This window comes from Zea mays, chromosome 1 (genome assembly GCF_902167145.1).
Source record: "Zea mays cultivar B73 chromosome 1, Zm-B73-REFERENCE-NAM-5.0, whole genome shotgun sequence".
NCBI classification, from domain to species: domain Eukaryota; kingdom Viridiplantae; phylum Streptophyta; class Magnoliopsida; order Poales; family Poaceae; genus Zea; species Zea mays.
Window position 1 is genome coordinate 292,719,121 of NC_050096.1, and position 19,977 is coordinate 292,739,097.

At 44.3% G+C, this 19,977-nt stretch overlaps 3 protein-coding genes and 1 pseudogene across 5 annotated transcripts; 3 read left to right on the forward strand and 1 right to left on the reverse strand.

Annotated features, from left to right (window-relative positions):
* The first annotated feature begins 2,090 nt into the window (after positions 1 to 2,090).
* LOC100279967 (putative RING zinc finger domain superfamily protein) lies at positions 2,091 to 3,110 on the forward strand. The gene has a single exon (NM_001152915.1). It carries the CDS (start codon positions 2,219 to 2,221, stop codon positions 2,813 to 2,815), a length of 597 nt encoding a protein of 198 aa, NP_001146387.1. The 5' UTR covers positions 2,091 to 2,218; the 3' UTR covers positions 2,816 to 3,110.
* A 2,986-nt stretch (positions 3,111 to 6,096) lies between these two features.
* LOC100285778 (ML domain protein) lies at positions 6,097 to 10,543 on the forward strand. 2 transcript variants are annotated; one of them, XM_035958789.1, is made up of 4 exons: positions 6,097 to 6,318; positions 6,416 to 6,517; positions 8,683 to 8,840; positions 8,926 to 10,543. In XM_035958789.1, the coding sequence occupies exon 4, from the start codon at positions 9,158 to 9,160 to the stop codon at positions 10,328 to 10,330; it is 1,173 nt and encodes a 390-aa protein (XP_035814682.1). In that variant the 5' UTR covers positions 6,097 to 6,318; positions 6,416 to 6,517; positions 8,683 to 8,840; positions 8,926 to 9,157; the 3' UTR covers positions 10,331 to 10,543. The 2 variants fall into 2 exon arrangements, with proteins under 2 accessions (XP_035814682.1, NP_001152523.2); NM_001159051.2 differs by having other exon boundaries at positions 6,121 to 6,318; positions 8,926 to 9,381.
* A 983-nt stretch (positions 10,544 to 11,526) lies between these two features.
* On the reverse strand, positions 11,527 to 13,691 carry LOC118473251 (uncharacterized). The gene is made up of 2 exons (XM_035962229.1): positions 13,614 to 13,691; positions 11,527 to 12,000 (listed from the first exon to the last, which is right to left on the reverse strand). Exons 1-2 carry the CDS (start codon positions 13,689 to 13,691, stop codon positions 11,677 to 11,679), a joined length of 402 nt encoding a protein of 133 aa, XP_035818122.1. The 3' UTR covers positions 11,527 to 11,676.
* Positions 12,865 to 15,930, forward strand: LOC112163624 (uncharacterized; annotated as a pseudogene). Its single transcript, NR_154885.1, has 6 exons — positions 12,865 to 13,039; positions 13,222 to 14,340; positions 14,556 to 14,878; positions 14,997 to 15,315; positions 15,401 to 15,503; positions 15,580 to 15,930. The product of NR_154885.1 is annotated as an uncharacterized protein (transcript).
* Positions 15,931 to 19,977: the final 4,047 nt, after the last annotated feature.

Sequence of the window (19,977 nt, forward strand, 5' to 3'; positions counted from 1 at the left end):
CGGATGCAATCCAACACAAACGAACAAGGTCTAAGAGAGTCAAAAACACTTCTCATTTTTTTTCTTCTTCTTTAGACTTTGGCCAGAGTATCATGTATATTATAGTCATATAAACGCTGCAGACTAACAGAGTGAAATTTGATAGAAGACAACCTTCCTCTGATGACACAAGGTAACAACAAAAACGGAAATATACGGAAAGTCAGGAGCAATTCTGCCTACCAAATAAATATCGTGGTTTCCATGTTGGTCAAACTTTCTTAAATTTATTTAAATTTTAATAGAAAATAAGAATATTTTTAAAAAAAGATACTACAAAAGTAGATTAAAATTATATAGTAACATTAGTTATACAGCATAAATATCACGGAGTAATATATTTTGTGAAGTTAAAAAGTATCTAACTCTTTAGGAAAAGATAGAGATCGGCCTTTCGGTTTGCCTCTTCTCGCTCACCTTCTTTTCTTCTCTTCTTTCCCTCGTGAGCGCTTCCATGGATAAGACTTTTTTTTAGTTACTATTCGTGTGGGTTCCAGATTAAAGTGGTGTTTGGTTTATAGGGACTAAACTTTAGTCTCTCCACTTAATTCCATTTTAGTTCATAAATTGTTAAATAGGGAAACTAAAATAGAGTTTTAGTTTCTATATTTAGTAATTTAGGGACTAAAATGGAATTAAGTGGAGGGACTAAAAATTAGTCTCTAGAAACCAAACACCCCCTAATGCCGGATAAAAAGGATTTCGGGCGTGTCATTTGCCGTATTTACCTGTCGCTTGCATGGCTGCATTTTTCGTGTAACTTTTGGTACATGATAAGCCTGATAGGTTCTTTCTTTGTATCAGTGTGTGAACAATGGGTAACTTGATGTTGCGTAGAAAGGGAAAGGGTGGTTTGGTTTCAGAGTGGTAAGATTGAAAACCCCTGACTAAATCTATTAAAAAAAACCTGACTAAATCTAAGGGAAAAGATAAACTCTGACGTTGGGCATGACCGCATGACAGTGGGCCGAAAAGAAGGACCCAAAAAATTCCTTTACGAGTAGATAGGACTGGAGTGAGACAAGACGGGAGCTCAGATGACTTGGGGTGCACTTCACATGCCACACGATGTGAGGATTTGTACTTGGACAAGTCCGATCACCTTGCCTTCTAAGGCAGTAAGGCACTTATAGATTATGCTTTCACAATTAAAGCCATCATAATATTGGATTAGTCCTCCTTTTTCTTTTCACGGCTTGATCGATCCGATCCATTCAACCCCACGAGGATGACGTCTAGACCTGTTTAGATCTTTGGAATTAAAACTTATTATAACAATCATGATTTAGATGCATGTCAATTAAATTTTTATTAGGCATATATGAAATATAATTAAGGTGATAACATGCTCTAAATTTTAATTTATAAAATTTAAGAATTAGATCGTGTTTGGATCGTACTCTATTTGTATTTATTTTTAAACTAAAATTACTTAAGACCTTAAATGGATCTTGAAGAAACATTTGATCGGTGATTGGTTACCACCCCTAAATATAATTACATATTACTGTTGCCTACGTTTTACATAGCGTGGGAATCTACGAAATTCATAGCCTGCACTGCACTGCTCACATGGTGGCGGCACGGTGTGAATGACTATTGACTTTTGACTAGTGTATCTGTATCTCAGTAGTCAGTACCTATCTGTATGATTGTATGTATGTAGACCCAAACTGCATTGGGCATGCTTCACACAATTCGCCACAACTTCAATCAAAAACCAAAGAAAGTCAACCTGCACACACATGATCCCATTGTACTGGTGGCGCCCTTTGACAAAGGCAGCAAGTTGTGCAACGGCACAACCTTACGAGACATCCTTGTGGTTTTTTTTTTGTGTGTGGTTCAAAAACAAAAATACGCGAGCAAAACCAGCAGGAAACAGGCGTATAAAAAAAACAGCAAACCGACGCATTGACCTCGAGATCATTGCTCCGCGACATGCACAGCGCTGACGTCGCACACTCGCAACCGGATCCGAGCTGCTTCTCCCTTCAAGCCCAAACAAAACCGCACCAGCCACCAGACCATCTCCAACTCCAAAGGGGAGGGCACGGATCGCTGTCTGCACCAACACCCAGCGCCGACTCCCCACCTCGTCGAGCTAGTCTCGTGTCGTGTCGTGTCGTGCGTGGCCCACTTGGCTCGCCGCCAGCCAGGTCAGCAGCACGCCGCGACGATGAGCTCCGGCGGGACGCCGCCCGTGGGGCTGGCACCGGTGGACGGCAACTCCGGCGGCATGTTCAGCACCGACCGCATCGGCGGCTTCGGCTACGGCGTCGGCGTCTCCGTCGGCATCCTCCTGCTCATCACCACCATCACGCTCGCCTCCTACTTCTGCACCCGGGCGCCCGTCGACGCGGCGGGGGAGGCTGCTGCTGCCGCCGCCGCCCCGTCGTCGTCCCGGCGCCACGGCGGCGGCGGCGGCGGCGGCGAAGGGGCGCAGGCGCACGACGTCGAGCTCGGCATCGACGAGGACACGCTCAAAGGGTACCCAGAGGTGGTGTACGAGAAGGAGGCCAAGGCCGCCGCCGCCAACAAGAAGGGCACCACGTGCACGTGCTGCTCCATCTGCCTCGACAACTACGGCGACGGCGAGGTGCTCCGGATGCTGCCCGACTGCGGCCACCTGTTCCACCGCGAGTGCGTCGACCCGTGGCTCCGCTACCACCCGACGTGCCCCGTGTGCCGGACGTCGCCGGTGCCGAGCCCCATGCCGACGCCGCTCGCCGAGGTCACGCCGCTGGCGATGGCCGGTATGTCGATGTCGTCGTGACAACGGCACGGACCGGGTTCTTTTCTCCTCCTCTTCTTCTTCTTCTAAAAATTCTTCCTTTTCTTGCCCTTACTGCTAAAACATGGAATCGACGAAAATGTTCAGGGCACTAGGAATTAGAATATATTTTTTTTCTCAGGTGTAATTGTAAATTTGGGATGGGCTCAGGCGCTCAGCGTATTTTCCATTTCTCCTTGATGAAAAAGCAAAGCTTGAATTAGGATTATCTAGGGCGATTGCAAACGTTTTGGCGGATCTTCAAATTATATGGAACCGCGATTTCTGTTTTGGCAAATTGGCAGCCATCGTCAGTGCTGCCACCGTCCCACGTCCCCAAACAAGATGTGAATTCCTGACGGTGGAAATAAATTCAGGATCCAAAAAAGGAGAACGATTTCATCCATAGACTTTGATCCATGACTTCGATTGCTGTGTACAAAGGTTTTGCTAGCTTCGATGCTCTTGACTTCGGAGACAAAGAATGAAAGAAACACGAAGAATTAGACTTGAAGGTTCAGACTTGATTAGTTTTTAAGTTCTAATATGGTAGACAAGTACTTAATGGCTATAGAATATCAACCAATGGTCCTAGATGCCACGAACCTATACTAATGGAGTAATGGTGTACTACATGCAGCCCCCTTTTATCCAAAGATTGATGGGTCAACTCCTGTGGAAATTCCACTGTTCGTTCTTCCAACAATAGTCGAATGCGAATAGAGGGATAATGATGCTTGCTGTCATGTCAAGACAAACAAAAGCTTTTTTTCAGAATATTAAGAGGGTGTTTGAATGCACTAGAGATAATTGTTAGTGGCTAAAATTAGTTGAGACATCCAAACACTCTAGCTAATAGTTTAGCTATTAGCTATTTTTAGTAAATTAGTTAATAGTTAGGTAGTTATTTGTTATCTAGCTAATTCCACTAACAAATTTTAGTTAACTAACTATTAGTTCTAGTATATTCAAACACCCCCTAGATATCAAGTAACTAAAACTATTTTCGGCATGTATAGTCAAAATAGTTCTAGTTATATGATACATGTCAAAGCAGCTGTAGCTTTGAGGTTCTTAGGCGAAAATAGTTAGTTCTGGCAGATCTATATATTCATTTCCGAATGCTGTACACGATCCTGCTATGATCAAAGGACTTTATAGCTATTTTGAATCACTCGTGCTGATCTGCGGTACATGGGACATTCCTTTTCCGAAAGACGTGGCACTGAATTTACTAGTGCCTTGCAGCAGTAAAGGGCAGACGTACTAACCAATAACGCTGTCATTTAATAACGTTTTTTAAGGTAATAATGTGGCAATTGGCAATGAAAAGGACATGTAATCAGTTGATATTGGCATAACCTTACACCAGTAAACAAAAAATTGAACGGGGGAGTAGTGTTTGAATGGCGAAGACTTTGTGCTCTCTCAGTACTCCAAGCCTCCAAGCGTACCATGGAACAAATCCGCTAATGTATTGGAACCTGTAAGGCCTTGTTCGTTTCTGTCGGATTCCATCTGGAATCGTTCCAGCTAATCAAAGTTTATATAAACTAGAGAAGCAATCCGATTAGGAATCGTTCCGACCCACCAATCCGATACAAACGAACAAGGCTTAATATATTTTTCCCGTGTAACGATGTTCTGATCCTGACCACCAAGGGCTATTCAACGGTACTCGTTAAATATCCAGTATTTTTGCTGACCAATAATATTTAAGGGCTCAGTTAGTTACACATGTTATAAAACAGTATCCGCCTCTGGTCCTGCCGGTGTCTACGCAGAAACAAAAGTACAAATCTAAAAACATGCATACAAAGATTTAATTCGGAATATACATATCACTAAACAATCGTGCAAGATTTTCTCTCTCTCCAAGTGATATATGGAAGGAAGAACATATAACTGAAATGCTAAACAAAACATATCATCGATACTCATGCAAGGTACGCAGAGTTATGTAAAAAGCTTTTCCAATGTCAATAAACTTTGTAGTTTTCTGGGGTTTTACCACAAATTTGTTCACCATTTTGCCATTATTTCCAAACCCCTTACGCTCGTACTAAAAAAACATGTTTTGTTTGTGTGGACCGATCAACATTGTTAGGCCTTTGGAACACTCAAATCTGGATTGACTTAAGCCCCATGCTCAGATTGCCTGACTTCACTAAGGCTGTCTCTCCTAAATTCCGTTCTCTAAAGTAATATTTTTTGTCCTTTATATAACACTCTAAAAGATTTCATATTCTATATTTTCTTCATCCCCGTCTCCTAAATTTGATCATCTATATCTACAAAATTAACCTAGAATATTTATTCTCTCTTTTCATATAATTTGGTGATCAATCCCGTTGATCTCCTCGTCATTTTGCATGTTCGTCCTCTCTCCCCGACGACCGCTCTGTCTCTCTTCCTCCTTTCCGTTGAGTTGTCACGCGCCCATGTCCTCGGTGGCCGCGCGTTCGTCGTCCTCCCCAGCGAGCTGCTGCGCCCGCGTCCACGATGGTTGCGGGGTCGTCCTCGTCGTCGACGGGCCCACGCACTCGTGCTCCTCCCCGTCGATCTGCCACGCGAGCTCATCCTCGTCCCTAGCGATTCGTCGCGCGAGCTGCTTCGCATCTCCTACGATTTGCCGTGTGTGCTACTTCTCGTCTCCGACGATTCGTGTGTGTGTTCAACGTCCCCGACGAGTGCCAATCCAAAACTCCGACGACCGGCGTCGAGGCGCTCGTCCTCCCTTCGACAGTGGGCTGGAGGATTCGATGGATAGAGGACGCACAGTAAATCGGTAAATGTAGCGGATGAAAGACAAGCGCTATATTTTAGCGAAGAAGTAGCAGATGTTGTTGGACGGTTTTCGGAGGATTGAAAATGTTATATTTAGCGTACCAGATTGTTTACAGTCCCAACCCTTTTCTAAGCCCCGTGCTCACATTGCTTGTACTTAACGAGATACTCCGAGTAAACTTGTCCTCTTCCGTTCGTCCCCAGCTCCCTCCGATCTCACAACTCCCTTCTCCCTTCCGCAATTCAATCTGTAGGTAGTTAACACAACGTTATTGTTTTCAAGAAATCTCTAGCATCAGTATTCAGCTTAGAAGCTGACGGGCCCAAAATGCAGCGTATAGGGTGTCCCAAAATGTTTCGAATGCTAGAAATATTGGGCTGGCGGCACGGAGAATTTCGAGCCCACCACAACGGCCCAACCCGATGCAAACCGTCACAGTGCCCAACAAGACCCACCTGGCACTTGCTATTGAAACGGGTCGACGACATGTGTCAAACACTCCAAAGTCACACAGCTCACAAACTGGTGGATTCGTGGCGTCACCTGCTAAACCATCTGCTATTCTGCTCGACGGCTCAGCTCTAGCCTCCACTCCAGGCACCGGAGTCCGAGAGCCCGCCTACAGTGATGGCGCCCAAGCACCTCAACCTCTTCGCCGCGGCGCTGCTCCTCCTCCTCCTCCCCTCCGGCTCCAGCGCCACCGCCGTCGAGTACTGCAGTAAGCGCGCCTCTACAAGTGTCCCCGTCTCGAGTTCTGTTTTTGCGGGACTCCGTTCGAGCCCTTTCTGACGGTGATGTCCGTGCTGTGTCTTTAGAAAAGGGGTGGGACTACCCAGTGAAGGTGAGCAGCGTGGAGGTCGTCCCCGATCCCGTCGTCAGGGGACAGCCGGCCACCTTCAAGATTTCCGCCTCCACAGGTAACCAGTCCGTGTTGCGGTTGCGGGTTAGGGATTCAGAGCGTATATGTGGCATATGGTAGCTCGAGTGTGCTTAGCCATTTATTAGCCGGGAAATTCCTGCGTAGCCATTTCTCCTGTTTCACAATATTGTCTGGCCTATGGACTATGGTATACCAAACACAACAAAGAGCTTCGTAACGCAGATAGGGGTTGGTTGTAATGGTTGGCTGGTACAATCTAGAAAACTTCTCTCCTTATGCTATCTCCAGCAGCTTACTCATCCCCATAACTATATTCAAACTCCACTCTGAGAATAGTGCTGCAGACGGCCTTAGGTGCTATATTGGACTGTTCTTGACAGTAGTTGTTTTTCACATACAAGTATGAAACAGTGTGTGTTGCGAAATCATATGCATGTGTGCAAGCCAGATCAGCGATTCTCTTATTTCTAACATTTTTTTAAAAAAATCTGTTACCTGTGTTTCAGTCAATGAGGACTGTTATAGTGTACTAGTTGTATCCTACTCCCACCCCTTTGAATTATAAGACATTTTGACTTTTCTATCCACGTCAATTTTACTGTGTATCTACACATAGTGTATATCTAAGTGAATGGAAGGAGAGCCAAAAACTATGTATCTAGGAGAGCCAAAAAGTCTTATAATTTGGAATGGAAGGAATACATATGATCTGATGTCTTTTATGTGATCTGCTCATAAGTTCTTCTACAACCCAAGGTTAAGAGTATCGTACAGATGATCTATTATCTTTTATGTGATGCACTCATAAGTTCCTCTACAAAGTGGGGTGATATCAACCTACAAAGCAACTACTTCATATACATTTTTCTTTCTTCCATAACATTGTTTACAGTTTGGATAATGAAGGACGCTCTTGGTAGTGCTGGACTGAAGCTGCCGCAGCAGCAGCCGCAGCACAGCTATAGCGCAAACAACCATAAGTAGTTGAAGTGAGCAGACCGGAAATTAGGTGCCACCTGTTCTAGACCTGCATATGTAGCCATGTAGGTATGAAGTGACATTTTTTTTCTTGTTCAGAACTACCGATCCATCAAGAACTGGTGGGATTTATCCGCATAATTTTAGCATTTAAGCCACCCATTTATCGGCTTATCGCCTGTTGAACCTTTATCCACAAATTTTGGTGTTACTATCTTATTTCTCTTAATTCAGTAAATATTCCAAACCCTTGGTTGTCATCTCCATTTAGATCAGAGTATTGTTTGAAACTTAGATACCGTTAGTATTTGTTACAACAAAACAACTTACTATTGTGTCATCTTTGTAGTATATATTAATGTGTCATGCGGTTATGTTGCAGCCACTTTGTTTAGATCCAAAGAATTTGGCAAAGCTCATTATTCTTTTTTTCCTGCATTACCTGACACATCTCAAGCTTTTGCATAAAAACTTAGTGCAATTTGGCTGATATATTTCCTGACATCAAAACACTAGAATCTCCATTCTAGCCTGTAGATGTGCACCAGATCAGAGGACTCAAACATGAGTACAGATACTATACCTATCTCGACTTGTCGAAAAATATCTAGGGCAGCAGGATGGTAAACCCTAGATACTTAGGGTGTGTTTGGATGATAGGGTAGGATTTTCCCTTGCCCGGACATGGCACCAGACTTCCAATTTCCTATGCCTGTGACCAAGATGCTTTGTCTGCGAGGCAGCTGACAGCCAGGTTGTCATCCAAACACGCCCTAATATATATGATCTCGCAGGCACACTTGTTTTTTGGATGTTTCTCATATCATGAATTGCAGATGTAGGGTCATACATGTTTTTAGTATTTATTTTACCTTAGGAAAATGTTTCATTTGGCTACTGGTACTGGATGCCTGTGATGGATCTGAAGTTGAAAAAACATTTAGATGACATGTTTTATACTGCTGCAGTTTGCTTATCATTGTAATTGTTTTTGTGTTGTTTCACCATATGGATTTATCTGGTTGCTTCCTGCCAGATCCATACGGGCTTGTACGGCAATCCATATGGATTGGAGGGAATTGATATGAATTGAGAGAGATTTTGACTTCCTAGAGATTGAAATCCCCTAAATCCCCCTCAATTCATATGGATTGGAGTAGAACCGAACATGGCCTACAGGGGTAGTCATGAGTACTCATGGGATGTTTTGGTTTGTGAATACAGATAAAAACATCACTAAAGGGAAACTAACGATAGATGTTGCATACTTCATCTTCCACGTCCACTCGGAAACTCATAACCTCTGTGATGAGACTTCTTGCCCAGTAACAGGTGAATTTGTGCTAGCTAGCCAACAGACATTACCATCGTTCACCCCGCCAGTAAGTATAACGCACCGCAAAATTTAATTCCATTATACTTTCTGGATTACTGATTACTTTCCGTGGCGTGTTGTTTGCGTTGCAGGGTTCCTACACCCTCACGATGAAGTTGCTGGGGGACAGCAACGAGGAACTGACCTGCATCTCTTTCGGGTTCAGCATCGGGTTTGTTGCGCCGAATCCCGTCATCTGAACCCAGTATCGAATGTCATGGATGTACTTTACATGAACCTTGTAGTGCAACATTCTCCAGTAAGACTCGGAACTCCCAGGCTGGGCGCCTGGAATTGGTTAATTCGGTCTTCTCAGCCTTACCAATGTTCATCATGTGCACGCTCAAGATTCCTAAAACCATCATTAAGGAAATTGATATTTTCAGAAAGCACTGCCTGTGGAGAGGAAATGACATCAACTCCAAGAGGCCACCTTTGATTGCTTGGAATTCGGTCACTCAAAGGAAAGTGAATGGTGGCCTGGGTGTTCTTCGATTAGAAACACAGAACGAGGCTCTTCTAATTAAATTTTTGCATAAATTTTTCAACCACAGCGACTTACCTTGGGTCCATCTGATCTGGAACAATTACTATCTTACTCGAGGTCTCCCTGGTAATAGAAGCGTTGGATCTTTCTGGTGGAAGAGCATTGTAAAGCTTCTGCCAAACTTCAAAGGACTGGCTACCCCCGTCATTGGCAATGGCAGATTAATTTCATTCTGGGATGATCAGTGGAGTCAGGGCATCCCGAGGCATATTTTCCCAGAGCTCTTCTCCTTTGCCAAGAACTCAAAAATGACCATCAAAGAGGTCAAGGATCAAGAGCAGTTCCATGATCTTTTTCATTTACCTGTCTCTGATCAAGCGTTTGATCAATTTCTGGTACTCAAGGGGTCTTGGGAGCAAATTATTCTTAATAATGTTCATGACCGCTGGAAGTATATTTGGGGATCGGACAAATTCTCGTCCCAAAAAGCTTACAGATCTTTCATGGGCCAGATGCAGACTCATCCTATCTACAAACTAGTTTGGAAAAGTAAGTGTCAGCCTAAGCATAGAGTCTTCTATTGGCTGTGGCTTAAGAACAGGCTAAACACCAGAAATATGCTGAGAAGGAGAAACATGGAGCTAGATTCCTATTCTTGCGAAAACTGTCTTTGGCAAAGAGAGGAGACCCTTTATCATCTTTTCCTCAGATGCAACTTCGCGAAAGCCTGCTGGAACTCAATTGGCATTACCCCACCCAGAATTTCCAACCCTGAAGAGGCATCTGTAAACCTCAAACACCAGCTCAACGTTCCCTTCTCTATGGAGATCACTATTCTTATGACTTGGAGCATCTGGAAAAGCCGAAACGAGTGGCTGTTTTCAAACAGAGATCCCTCCGTGCTCCGCTGCACTCAGGAATTTAGTAGAGAATTGCGACTAATCATTCACAGAGCACGGGGAGAATTCGACACCTCAATCCCGAACTGGCTAAATTTGTGGCAAATATAGAAATAGCTCTTCTTTTTTCTTTCTTTCTCTCTTCTTTTTATTGATTGTAAAAGGAACAGGGCCTAACCTTTAATATTCGCTTTCTAATAAAATGCGCAGTAGGGGTTTCCCCCTCCTGATCCTTCAAAAAAAAAGTAAGACTCGGAACGTGTGACCAACTGCTGTCTTGCATTCGGAGTTGGGCGCCTGACCTAACGATCTTAACTGCATACAGTTTTATCATGGACCTACCAGAGTTTGGTGCTCCGTGCTCCATGTCAGCATGCCTTTTACATGTATATAAGACTATGTACAACGGCTCCCACGGGCATCCCTCTCCCCTTGATTTAGCGGCTGCAGTGACACCTCTATTGCTTCACTAGTCCCCGTACGCCGGTTTGGATGGTTTCGATGCAGCAGCTGCCTTCTCTCCAATGGGGAATCTAGGATTTCAAGTTAAGTTAGGGTGGTCTATCTTATGAAAATCAAAATAAATAAATTAGATTGTATTTTAAGTTCTACAACATATCTCTACTACTACTTAAGTTACTAGTGTAGACGTCCACATTTTGTTTGGCGCACGGTTCTGCCGGCGCCCCCCGCTCTCCTCTCTCGCGCCCCGCTCTCTCGCCCGCCATCATGGAAGGAGAATTTGGAAGGTCCGCATGGTTCCATAGAACTCTCCTCTCTGCTGTCTCTCTCGCCCACCATTTGCGCGCTCTCTGGCTGCCATCTCCGTGCCTCGCTCTCCTCTCTGCTCGCCGCCAGACCCAGCGCGATCCACTCGTCAAAATCTTCTGCGCGATGCACCGCTCCCCCCTCCACCTTCGCTCCATGGCGTGATGCAGGCTGGTACGTGGCCAGCATCCTGCAATCCCCACGCTCTGGATCTGGGAACGAGCAATCAGCGCCTCCATCCGCAATCAGCGTCTTCCCGCAGCCGCAGCCTTCGCCTCCACTCGCCCCGATGCCCCCTGCCCTCGCAATCAGCACCTTCGCCTCCATAAGATTGGACCAAAATCTAACATGGAGAGCGGAATCCCCACTGCAATCAGCATTCGCTTCCACTCGCCCCGACGCCCCCGCGCCCGTCTTCCCCCAGCTGCAGCCTTCGCCTCGACAGAGGACGCACGGCCGCTATGCCCGCCCTGCTCGCGGTGACCCCCTCCCTCCCCCCGATAGTCATCGCCGCACCCAGATCCATTTTCCCCAACCCTCCACGCCCTTCTCCAAGAAACAGAGCAACGATAGTCGTGTCGACGAGATCGACCCAGTAGCAGGATCGATCTGCGGGAGAGGTTCTTGCGGAGCTCGATGGCATTGTTGGTGGCGCTGCTCATGGCGCTCATCCAGGAGGCGAGCGACTCCTACAGGGCACGGAGGCGCTGGCTGTTGAGGTAGAGCAGGAGCAGCGCGTCCAGGATCTGCACGGGGTCCTGCTCGAACTGCACAACGGGGGAGAAGCGGTGCATCTCGATCTTCACCTTCTCGCGCTCCACGGTGAGCTTCCCCTCCCTGGTGGTGAGGCGAAAGAGCTCGTCCTCGGTGGCGTCCACGTAGACGGCGACGTTGGCAGCTCCGCGAGGATGGCCGCCGCGGCGGGGGAGGAGGCGCAGTCTAGCGCCACCAAGCAGAAGGTGGCGGCGGCAAAGCAGTACATCGAGAACCACTACAAGTCGCAGATGAAGTCGCTTCAGGAGCTCAAGGAGAGGTCAGTCAAGTCCACTCCACTCCACTTTCCTTCCTGGTGTGATGGCAATGCGCGTGTGCCTGGGTGATTTGAGGGGGACTCAGTGCTGGCAAATCGCTATATTTATCAAGTGATGTAACTTTGAGGTGGGCAGTTGGCCTCGGTCTTCTATTAATTGCTAAGTGATCATTCATCATTTACTATTAGCAGCTTGTCTATGCCATTTTTCGGGGAGCCAGGTTATGTAGGCCTATTAACATTTTATCTGTTTGCAAATACTTACAAAACTGCTAATGGTCTGTTTGGTTCCAGGGACTAAAGATTAGTCCCTCAGTCTCATTATTTTATTTTGCAATGAGAAAACAGATTAACCCAACAAGGTGGAACATACCATACATAATTATCAACTTATATGGTCAAGAATGAGGATAAAATCTGCCCATAGAGAAGGGAATAAATTGTAACCAGTTGACTGATGAAATCAGCCCCAACTTTATTTTAGTGCCCCCATTAGTCTGCATGAGCACTGTTACCAGATACAACTTCATATAGAATTATGGATTATGGAAGTAAGTACACCTTGCAGTCTGCTTCTGTACTTTGGTATGAATATAGATGTTCTATCTGTATTTGTATGGGTCTTAGCACCACATTCTTGCAGGGTCGATCGATCGACTTATTTTCTTGACTATTCACATTTCTCTTTTGCCCATAAGTTACAGTTGACAACTCTTCTTCTTTAGGACTTCTGTAGGCCTTATTAAACTGCTACTGTATATTGTTTTTCGGATCATGGTTCTGCTATACATTGTTGAGTTCTGGCTAAGTTTGTTGTAACCCATGTTGATATCAACCAATATTCTAGGCATTGGATGTTGGAGAGGAAACTAGCAGATGCAGATGTATCTGAAGAAGAGCAAAACAATATACTGAAAGATTTAGAAAAAAAGGAGGCGGAATACATGCGCCTACGAAGGCATAAAATGGGCGTTGATGACTTTGAATTGCTCACCATTATTGGGAGAGGTGCATTTGGGGAGGTAACAAATATTTGAGTCATCCTCTTTGATACAATATATAGTTGGGTGTTCTGTAATGAACAACAGTTTACTCAATACTTCGAGAGATCTCAGCTCTCTTGAGAAATACATGCAGGTCTCTAAAGAGACAATGTCTGTTTTCTGTGTCTGCCTGCAGCTTACCCCATTATAATATTTTGCAGGTGAGACTTTGTAGAGAAAAAACTACATCCAATGTGTATGCAATGAAAAAGCTTAAGAAGTCTAAAATGTTACGAAGAGGGCAGGTATTCCATGATGTTTACTCCTGCCAGGAGACTATGTATCCCTCCAAAAAAAAGTTGTCACCGTTTTATTGTTTTGCTTCCATGTACTATTTAGCTTCCAGAGATGCATGTATATATATATCTCAAGAACTGCTACTAGAGCACTAAAATGTTGAAAACAATTATTATGGTGGTGGACATAATACATCTAAAGACATGTTCATCTATTATCATTGTTCACATATTTTCCAAAAATAGTATTTACTACTTTCAAATTCATCTAACCATACAGTCTGATTATATCCCTTCTAGATGAAAAAAATTCTAACATTCGTAGAGATTTCCTGCATGTCATGATTCTGAATGCTTCCTCTTCTATCTCCTCCAGCATATATATTTGGAGCCATTCTGCCTGCTTTTATGGTCGCAGGACTTTACTTCTTTGATCACAGCGTAGATTCACAGTTGGCACAGCAAAAAGAGTATAATTTGAAGAAGCCTTCTGCCTACCACTATAACATTTTGGTCCTTGGATTCGTGGTATGTGGCACATGAGTCTGTCATACAAATTGTTTATTTAGAGTGTTCATTTGGTTGTAAGTTTAACCTCAGTTTCTTGGGATCTCAATCACATTCGTCAGACCAAGTGTGACAATCTGTTTGTCTTCCAACTATAGTAGAAATGATACAGATGCTTGGTCTGTGTTTTTAGTTCAGATATTATGGCTGTTAGTTAGTTTCTTTTCTCACGATATTAAATGCCAGTCCTACTCTGCGGTTTGCTTGGTATCCCTCCATCTAATGGAGTGCTTCATCAGTCTCCCATGCACACAAAAAGTCTTGTTGTCCTTAAGAGGCAAGTTGGTGAAATTCAAATCGATTCATGTGGTTTGCTAACCTAAACAGCTTTCTTCATACATTTACATCTCTTAAGTTCAGTTGCTAAGCAAAAAGATGGTTGATACTGCCAAGGAGAGCATAGGAGGAAGTGCTACCAGTTTGGAATTATATGGCAAGATGGAAGAAGTTTTCATCAAAATGGATAGCGAAGAGAATGTGAGCCTTTTGACTCCTTGTTACTTGACTTATTTATATGTGCCAACAAAAAACAAAGCTTTTGAATCTTACATCAATTTGTGTTTGCCAATTAAATATGGGTTCTCCTTAATTTTTGTCCCGTACCTAACTACCACCTAAATGTTGTCCATGTTATTCTTTATGGAAAACTTACCAGTAAAATAATGGTAATGCTCAACACGTTGTCTTTTCAGATTGATTCTGTTGACAGGGAGTTGAAGAACTTCAATGATGCTGTTCTGCAAGAAGGCAACGAAGAAGGGAGATTGGCTAGAGAATTTGACTCTCGCAAACATATAGAAGCCCACTTGCCTGTTCGAGTGAACGAATAGAGACTGAGCAATCTGCTGCAGTCCATACTGGTTGGTGGGTGTGTTGGAGCTATGCCAGTCATCAAGATGATACCCACATCGGTCCTCCAGGGTTACTTTGCCTACATGGCCATTGATAGTCTACCAGGGAATCAGTTCTGGGAGAGGATACAACTTCTGTTCATTACAGAAAGACGACACTACAAGTAACATCTTTGTCCTGTAGCAATTCACTTCAACTGAACGATTGGGCTAGCACGGGCACAAATGCAGAGCCTGTGTTTCTTCTTTGCAACTAATCATCCGATTATGCCGTGGTTGCAGGGTTCTTGAAGGTCCCCATGCATCGTTTGTGAGGTTGATATAAGCTTTTACTGTAGTACACAATCATGAAACTCTTTTATCTTTGAGAGGTTGATATAAGCTTTTACTGTAGTACACAATCAGTTAGTGACCTAAATAATGATCTTATTCAACTAACTTTATCTTATTTTGTAGCCTTGTGCTTCTTTCTACTGAGTTGTCTTGTACCAACTAAAAATAGAGGTATTTCATCTCAGGTTCTCTACTATGTGTAATCTCATATCAAGATTAATGAGTATCGTGATCATATAACTTTGGTGAGTATCCATGGAATGCCCAGGTTATCCTCTAAATGCATGAGCTTTTACTTTCCTTAATTTTATAGATGCTATCATGATTCTAATTATTTTTCTAAACCACTGTAGAATCTTATCAACCCATATGGCAAGGCAAAGGAAATGACAGTGGACATCATCCTAGATTTTACAAAATCAAAGGAGCAACCAGACATGGCTGTCATGATCTAAGGTTTGTTTTCAATAACCTATATTAAATTGTAACCCATGGAATAGTTCTAACATGTTTCCCGCTATTTATAAATTAGATACTTCAACATGATTGGATCGAACCCAGACATATGACTAGGAGAAGCTCCAAGGCCACTTTGTCAAGGGTCTCTGCAATGCACTTACTGGTGCATGATTTACTGGAGGTTGTGTGCATGAATGTGCCACGCATTGGTATGGGGGTTGGAGTTGAAGCAGGTAAATTTCACCAACATTGGTATGTGAACTGGAGTTGAAGCAGGTTATTCATTTGATGAAAGTGTGCGTATAATCTTAACCTAGCAAATGCTGAACATGTGAGTCTGAAATTAGTGAGTGTGAACCTGTGATTTAGTCTGAAAACTGAGATTGACAGCCTTTTGCAAATGATGAAGCTGTTAATATGAACCTGTGAACATGTTTCCCTAAATCTGTGAAATTGAATTCGACGACAGTTTGTCGAGCACCACCGCTAGCTGCCAGCTTAGTGTTATGATGATATCTTGTCTCGTGGTTTTGTATACCATACTAATGTTTGTCGTTTTGTATCTATGCTTTATACTAATTTTTAAATTTCGTGGCAACGCACGGACACTCACCTAGTGAGAATCAAAAGAAAAACAAGTCAAAACGTAGCAGATCAAAACTAGAGGGTGGGTCGGGGCTCATTCTGTCATACGCCATTGTTTCTCTCTCCTCTTGTTCTAACGTAACATCGGGCCTCTGCCCTCGGGGTGGTGTGTGTGGCAGCGTTTTTTAGTTGAAAAGAAATTGATAGTAGATGGTGTTAGGTACTTGGAACATGGTGAAGGCTCCAAGACCTCAAAAACGACCCGTCTGCCATGCAGTGCAGTACCGTCTGCCATGCAGTTTGGCAGGAAGGTCCAAAAGACTACCCATATATGGCCAATCGAACAAATATTCGTCGAACGACCCAGCGAGGTGGGACCGTTCTGTCCGTTGAGCAACCCAACAAGGTGAGGCTGTCGAACAACCTGCCTACCGAGCAACCCTGCGATGCGAGGCTGCCAACCAACCCAGCGAAACGGGGTTATCGACCAACCAATTCCCCGAGCAACCCAGCAAGAGGACAACCGACTCACAGAAAGAGCCGACCTAGTACTATCAAGCCACACCGACACGATGTGACATCACCAGGCCATGCTCGAACTATGGAAGCGATGTCGAGGGTGATAGTCGCCTAGAGGGGGGGTGAATAGGGCGAAACTGAAATTCACAAATATAAACACAACTACAAGCCGGGTTAGCGTTAGAAATATAAACGAGTCCGCGAGAGAGGGCGCAAAACAAATCGCGAGCAAATAATGAAGTGTGACACACGGATTTGTTTTACCGAGGTTCGGTTCTCTCAAACCTACTCCCCGTTGAGGAGGCCACAAAGGCCGGGTCTCTTTCAACCCTTCCCTCTCTCAAACGGTCCCTCGGACCGAGTGAGCTTCTCTTCTCAAATCAAAGCCGGGAACAAAACTTCCCCGCAAGGGCCACCACACAATTGGTGCCTCTTGCCTTGATTACAATGGAGTTGTGATCTCAAGAACAAGTGAGAAAGAAAAGAAGCGATCCAAGCGCAAGAGCTCAAATGAACACGGCAAATCACTCTCACTAGTCACTAGGGCTTTGTGTGGAATTGGAGAGGATTTGATCTCTTTAGTGTGTCTAGAATTGAATGCTAGAGCTCTTGTAGTAGTTGAGAAGTGGAAAACTTGGATGCAATGAATGGTGGGGTGGTTGGGGTATTTATAGCCCCAACCACCAAAAGTGGCCGTTGGGAGGCTGTCTGCTCGATGGCGCACCGGACAGTCCGGTGCACACCGGACAGTCCGGTGCCCCCTGCCACGTCATCACTGCCGTTGGATTCTAGCCGTTGGAGCTTCTGACTTGTGGGCCCGCCTGGGTGTCCGGTGCACACCGGACAGGTACTGTTTGATGTCCGGTGTACCAGCATGGGCGATTCTGACTTCTGCGCGCGCAGAGGGCGCATTAAATGCGCGGCAGAGAGCCGTTGGCGCGGAGGTGACCGTTGCTTCGGAGGCGCACCGGACAGTCCGGTGCACACCGGACAGTCCGGTGAATTATAGCGGACTAGCCGTTGGAGTTTCCCGAAGCTGGCGAGTTCCTGAGGCCGACCTCCCTTGGCGCACCGGACACTGTCCGGTGTACACCGGACAGTCCGGTGAATTATAGCCGAGTCGCCCTAGGAATTCCCGAAGGTAGCGAGTTTGAGTCTGAGTCCCCTGGTGCACCGGACAGGTACTGTTCACTGTCCGGTGGCACACCGGACAGTCCGGTGCGCCAGACCAGGGGTGCCTTCGGTTGCCCCTTTGCTCCTTTGTTGAATCCAAAACTTGGTCTTTTTATTGGCTGAGTATGAACCTTTTACACCTGTATAATCTATACACTTGGGCAAACTAGTTAGTCCAATTATTTGTGTTGGGCAATTCAACCACCAAAATTATTTAGGAACTAGGTGTAAGCCTAATTCCCTTTCAATCTCCCCCTTTTTGGTGATTGATGCCAACACAAACCAAAGCAAATGTAGAAGTGGATAATTGAACTAGTTTGCATAATGTAAGTGTAAAGGTTGCTTGGAATTGTGCCAATATAACTACTTACAAGATATGCATGGAATGTTTCTTTCTTTTTTAACATTTTGGACCACGCTTGCACCACATGTTTTGTTTTTGCAAACTCTTTTGTAAATTCTTTTCAAAGTTCTTTTGCAAATAGTCAAAGGTAAATGAATAAGATTTTGCAAAGCATTTTTAAGATTTGAAATTTTCTCCCCCTTTTTCAAATGCTTTTCCTTTGACTAAACAAAACTCCCCCTAAATTAAATCCTCCTTTTAGTGTTCAAGAGGGTTTTGATATACCATTTTGAAATACTACTTGCTCCCCCTTTTGAACACAATAGGATACCAATTGATAAATACTTCTTTGAAAACACTAAGTTTTTGAAATTGGTGGTGGTGCGGTCCTTTTGCTTTGGGCTCATTTCTCCCCCTTTTTGGCATGAATCGCCAAAAAACGGAATCAGTAGAGCCCTCGAAGTGCTATCTCCCCCTTTGGTCATAAATAAATGCGTTAAGATTATACCAAAAGGCGAAGTCCTTTTCTTTGATGCTCATTTCTCCCTAAAGAATAGAGAGTTGCTTGGAGTGATGGCGAAGGATGAGTAGTAGAGTATAGTGGAAGCCTTGTCTTCGCCGGAGACTCCAATTCCCTTTCAATATACCTATGACTTGGTTTGAAATAGACTTGAAAAACACATTAGTCATAGCATATGAAGAGATATGATCAAAGGTATATAAATGAGCTATGTGTGCAATCTAGCAAAAGAAATTGCGTGAATCAAGAATATTGAGCTCATGCCTAAGTCTGGTAAAAGATTGTTCATCAAGAGGCTTGGTAAAGATATCGGCTAATTGATCTTTAGTGTTAACATAAGAAATCTCGATATCTCCCTTTTGTTGGTGATCCCTAAGAAAATGATACCGAATGGCTATGTGCTTAGTGCGGCTATGCTCGACGGGATTGTCGGCCATTTTGATTGCACTCTCATTATCACATAGCAAAGGGACTTTGGTTAATTTGTAACCGTAGTCCCGCAGGGTTTGCCTCATCCAAAGCAATTGCGCGCAACAATGTCCTGCGGCAATGTACTCGGCTTCGGCGGTGGAAAGAGCGACCGAATTTTGCTTCTTTGAAGCCCAAGACACCAAGGATCTTCCCAAGAACTGGCAAGTCCCCGATGTGCTCTTCCTATTAATTTTGCACCCCGCCCAATCGGCATCCGAATAACCAATCAAATCAAATGTGGATCCCCGAGGGTACCAAAGCCCAAACTTAGGAGTATAAGCCAAATATCTCAAGATCCGTTTTACGGCCGTAAGGTGTGATTCCTTAGGGTCGGATTGGAATCTTGCACACATGCAAACGGAAAGCATAATGTCCGGTCGAGATGCACATAAATAAAGCAATGAACCAATCATCGACCGGTATACCTTTTGATCCACGGACTTACCTCCCGTGTCGAGGTCGAGATGCCCATTTGTTCCCATGGGTGTCTTGATGGGTTTGGTATCCTTCATCCCAAACTTGGTTAGAATGTCTTGAGTGTACTTCGTTTGGCTAATGAAGGTGCCCTCTTGGAGTTGCTTGACTTGGAATCCTAGAAAATACTTCAACTCCCCCATCATCGACATCTCGAATTTCTGTGTCATGATCCTACTAAACTCTTCACATGTAGACTCGTTAGTAGACCCAAATATAATATCATCAACATAAATTTGGCATACAAACAAGTCATTTTCAAGAGTTTTAGTAAAGAGTGTAGGATCGGCCTTGCCGACTTTGAAGCCATTAGCAATAAGGAAATCTCTTAGGCATTCATACCATGCTCTTGGGGCTTGCTTGAGCCCATAAAGCGCCTTAGAGAG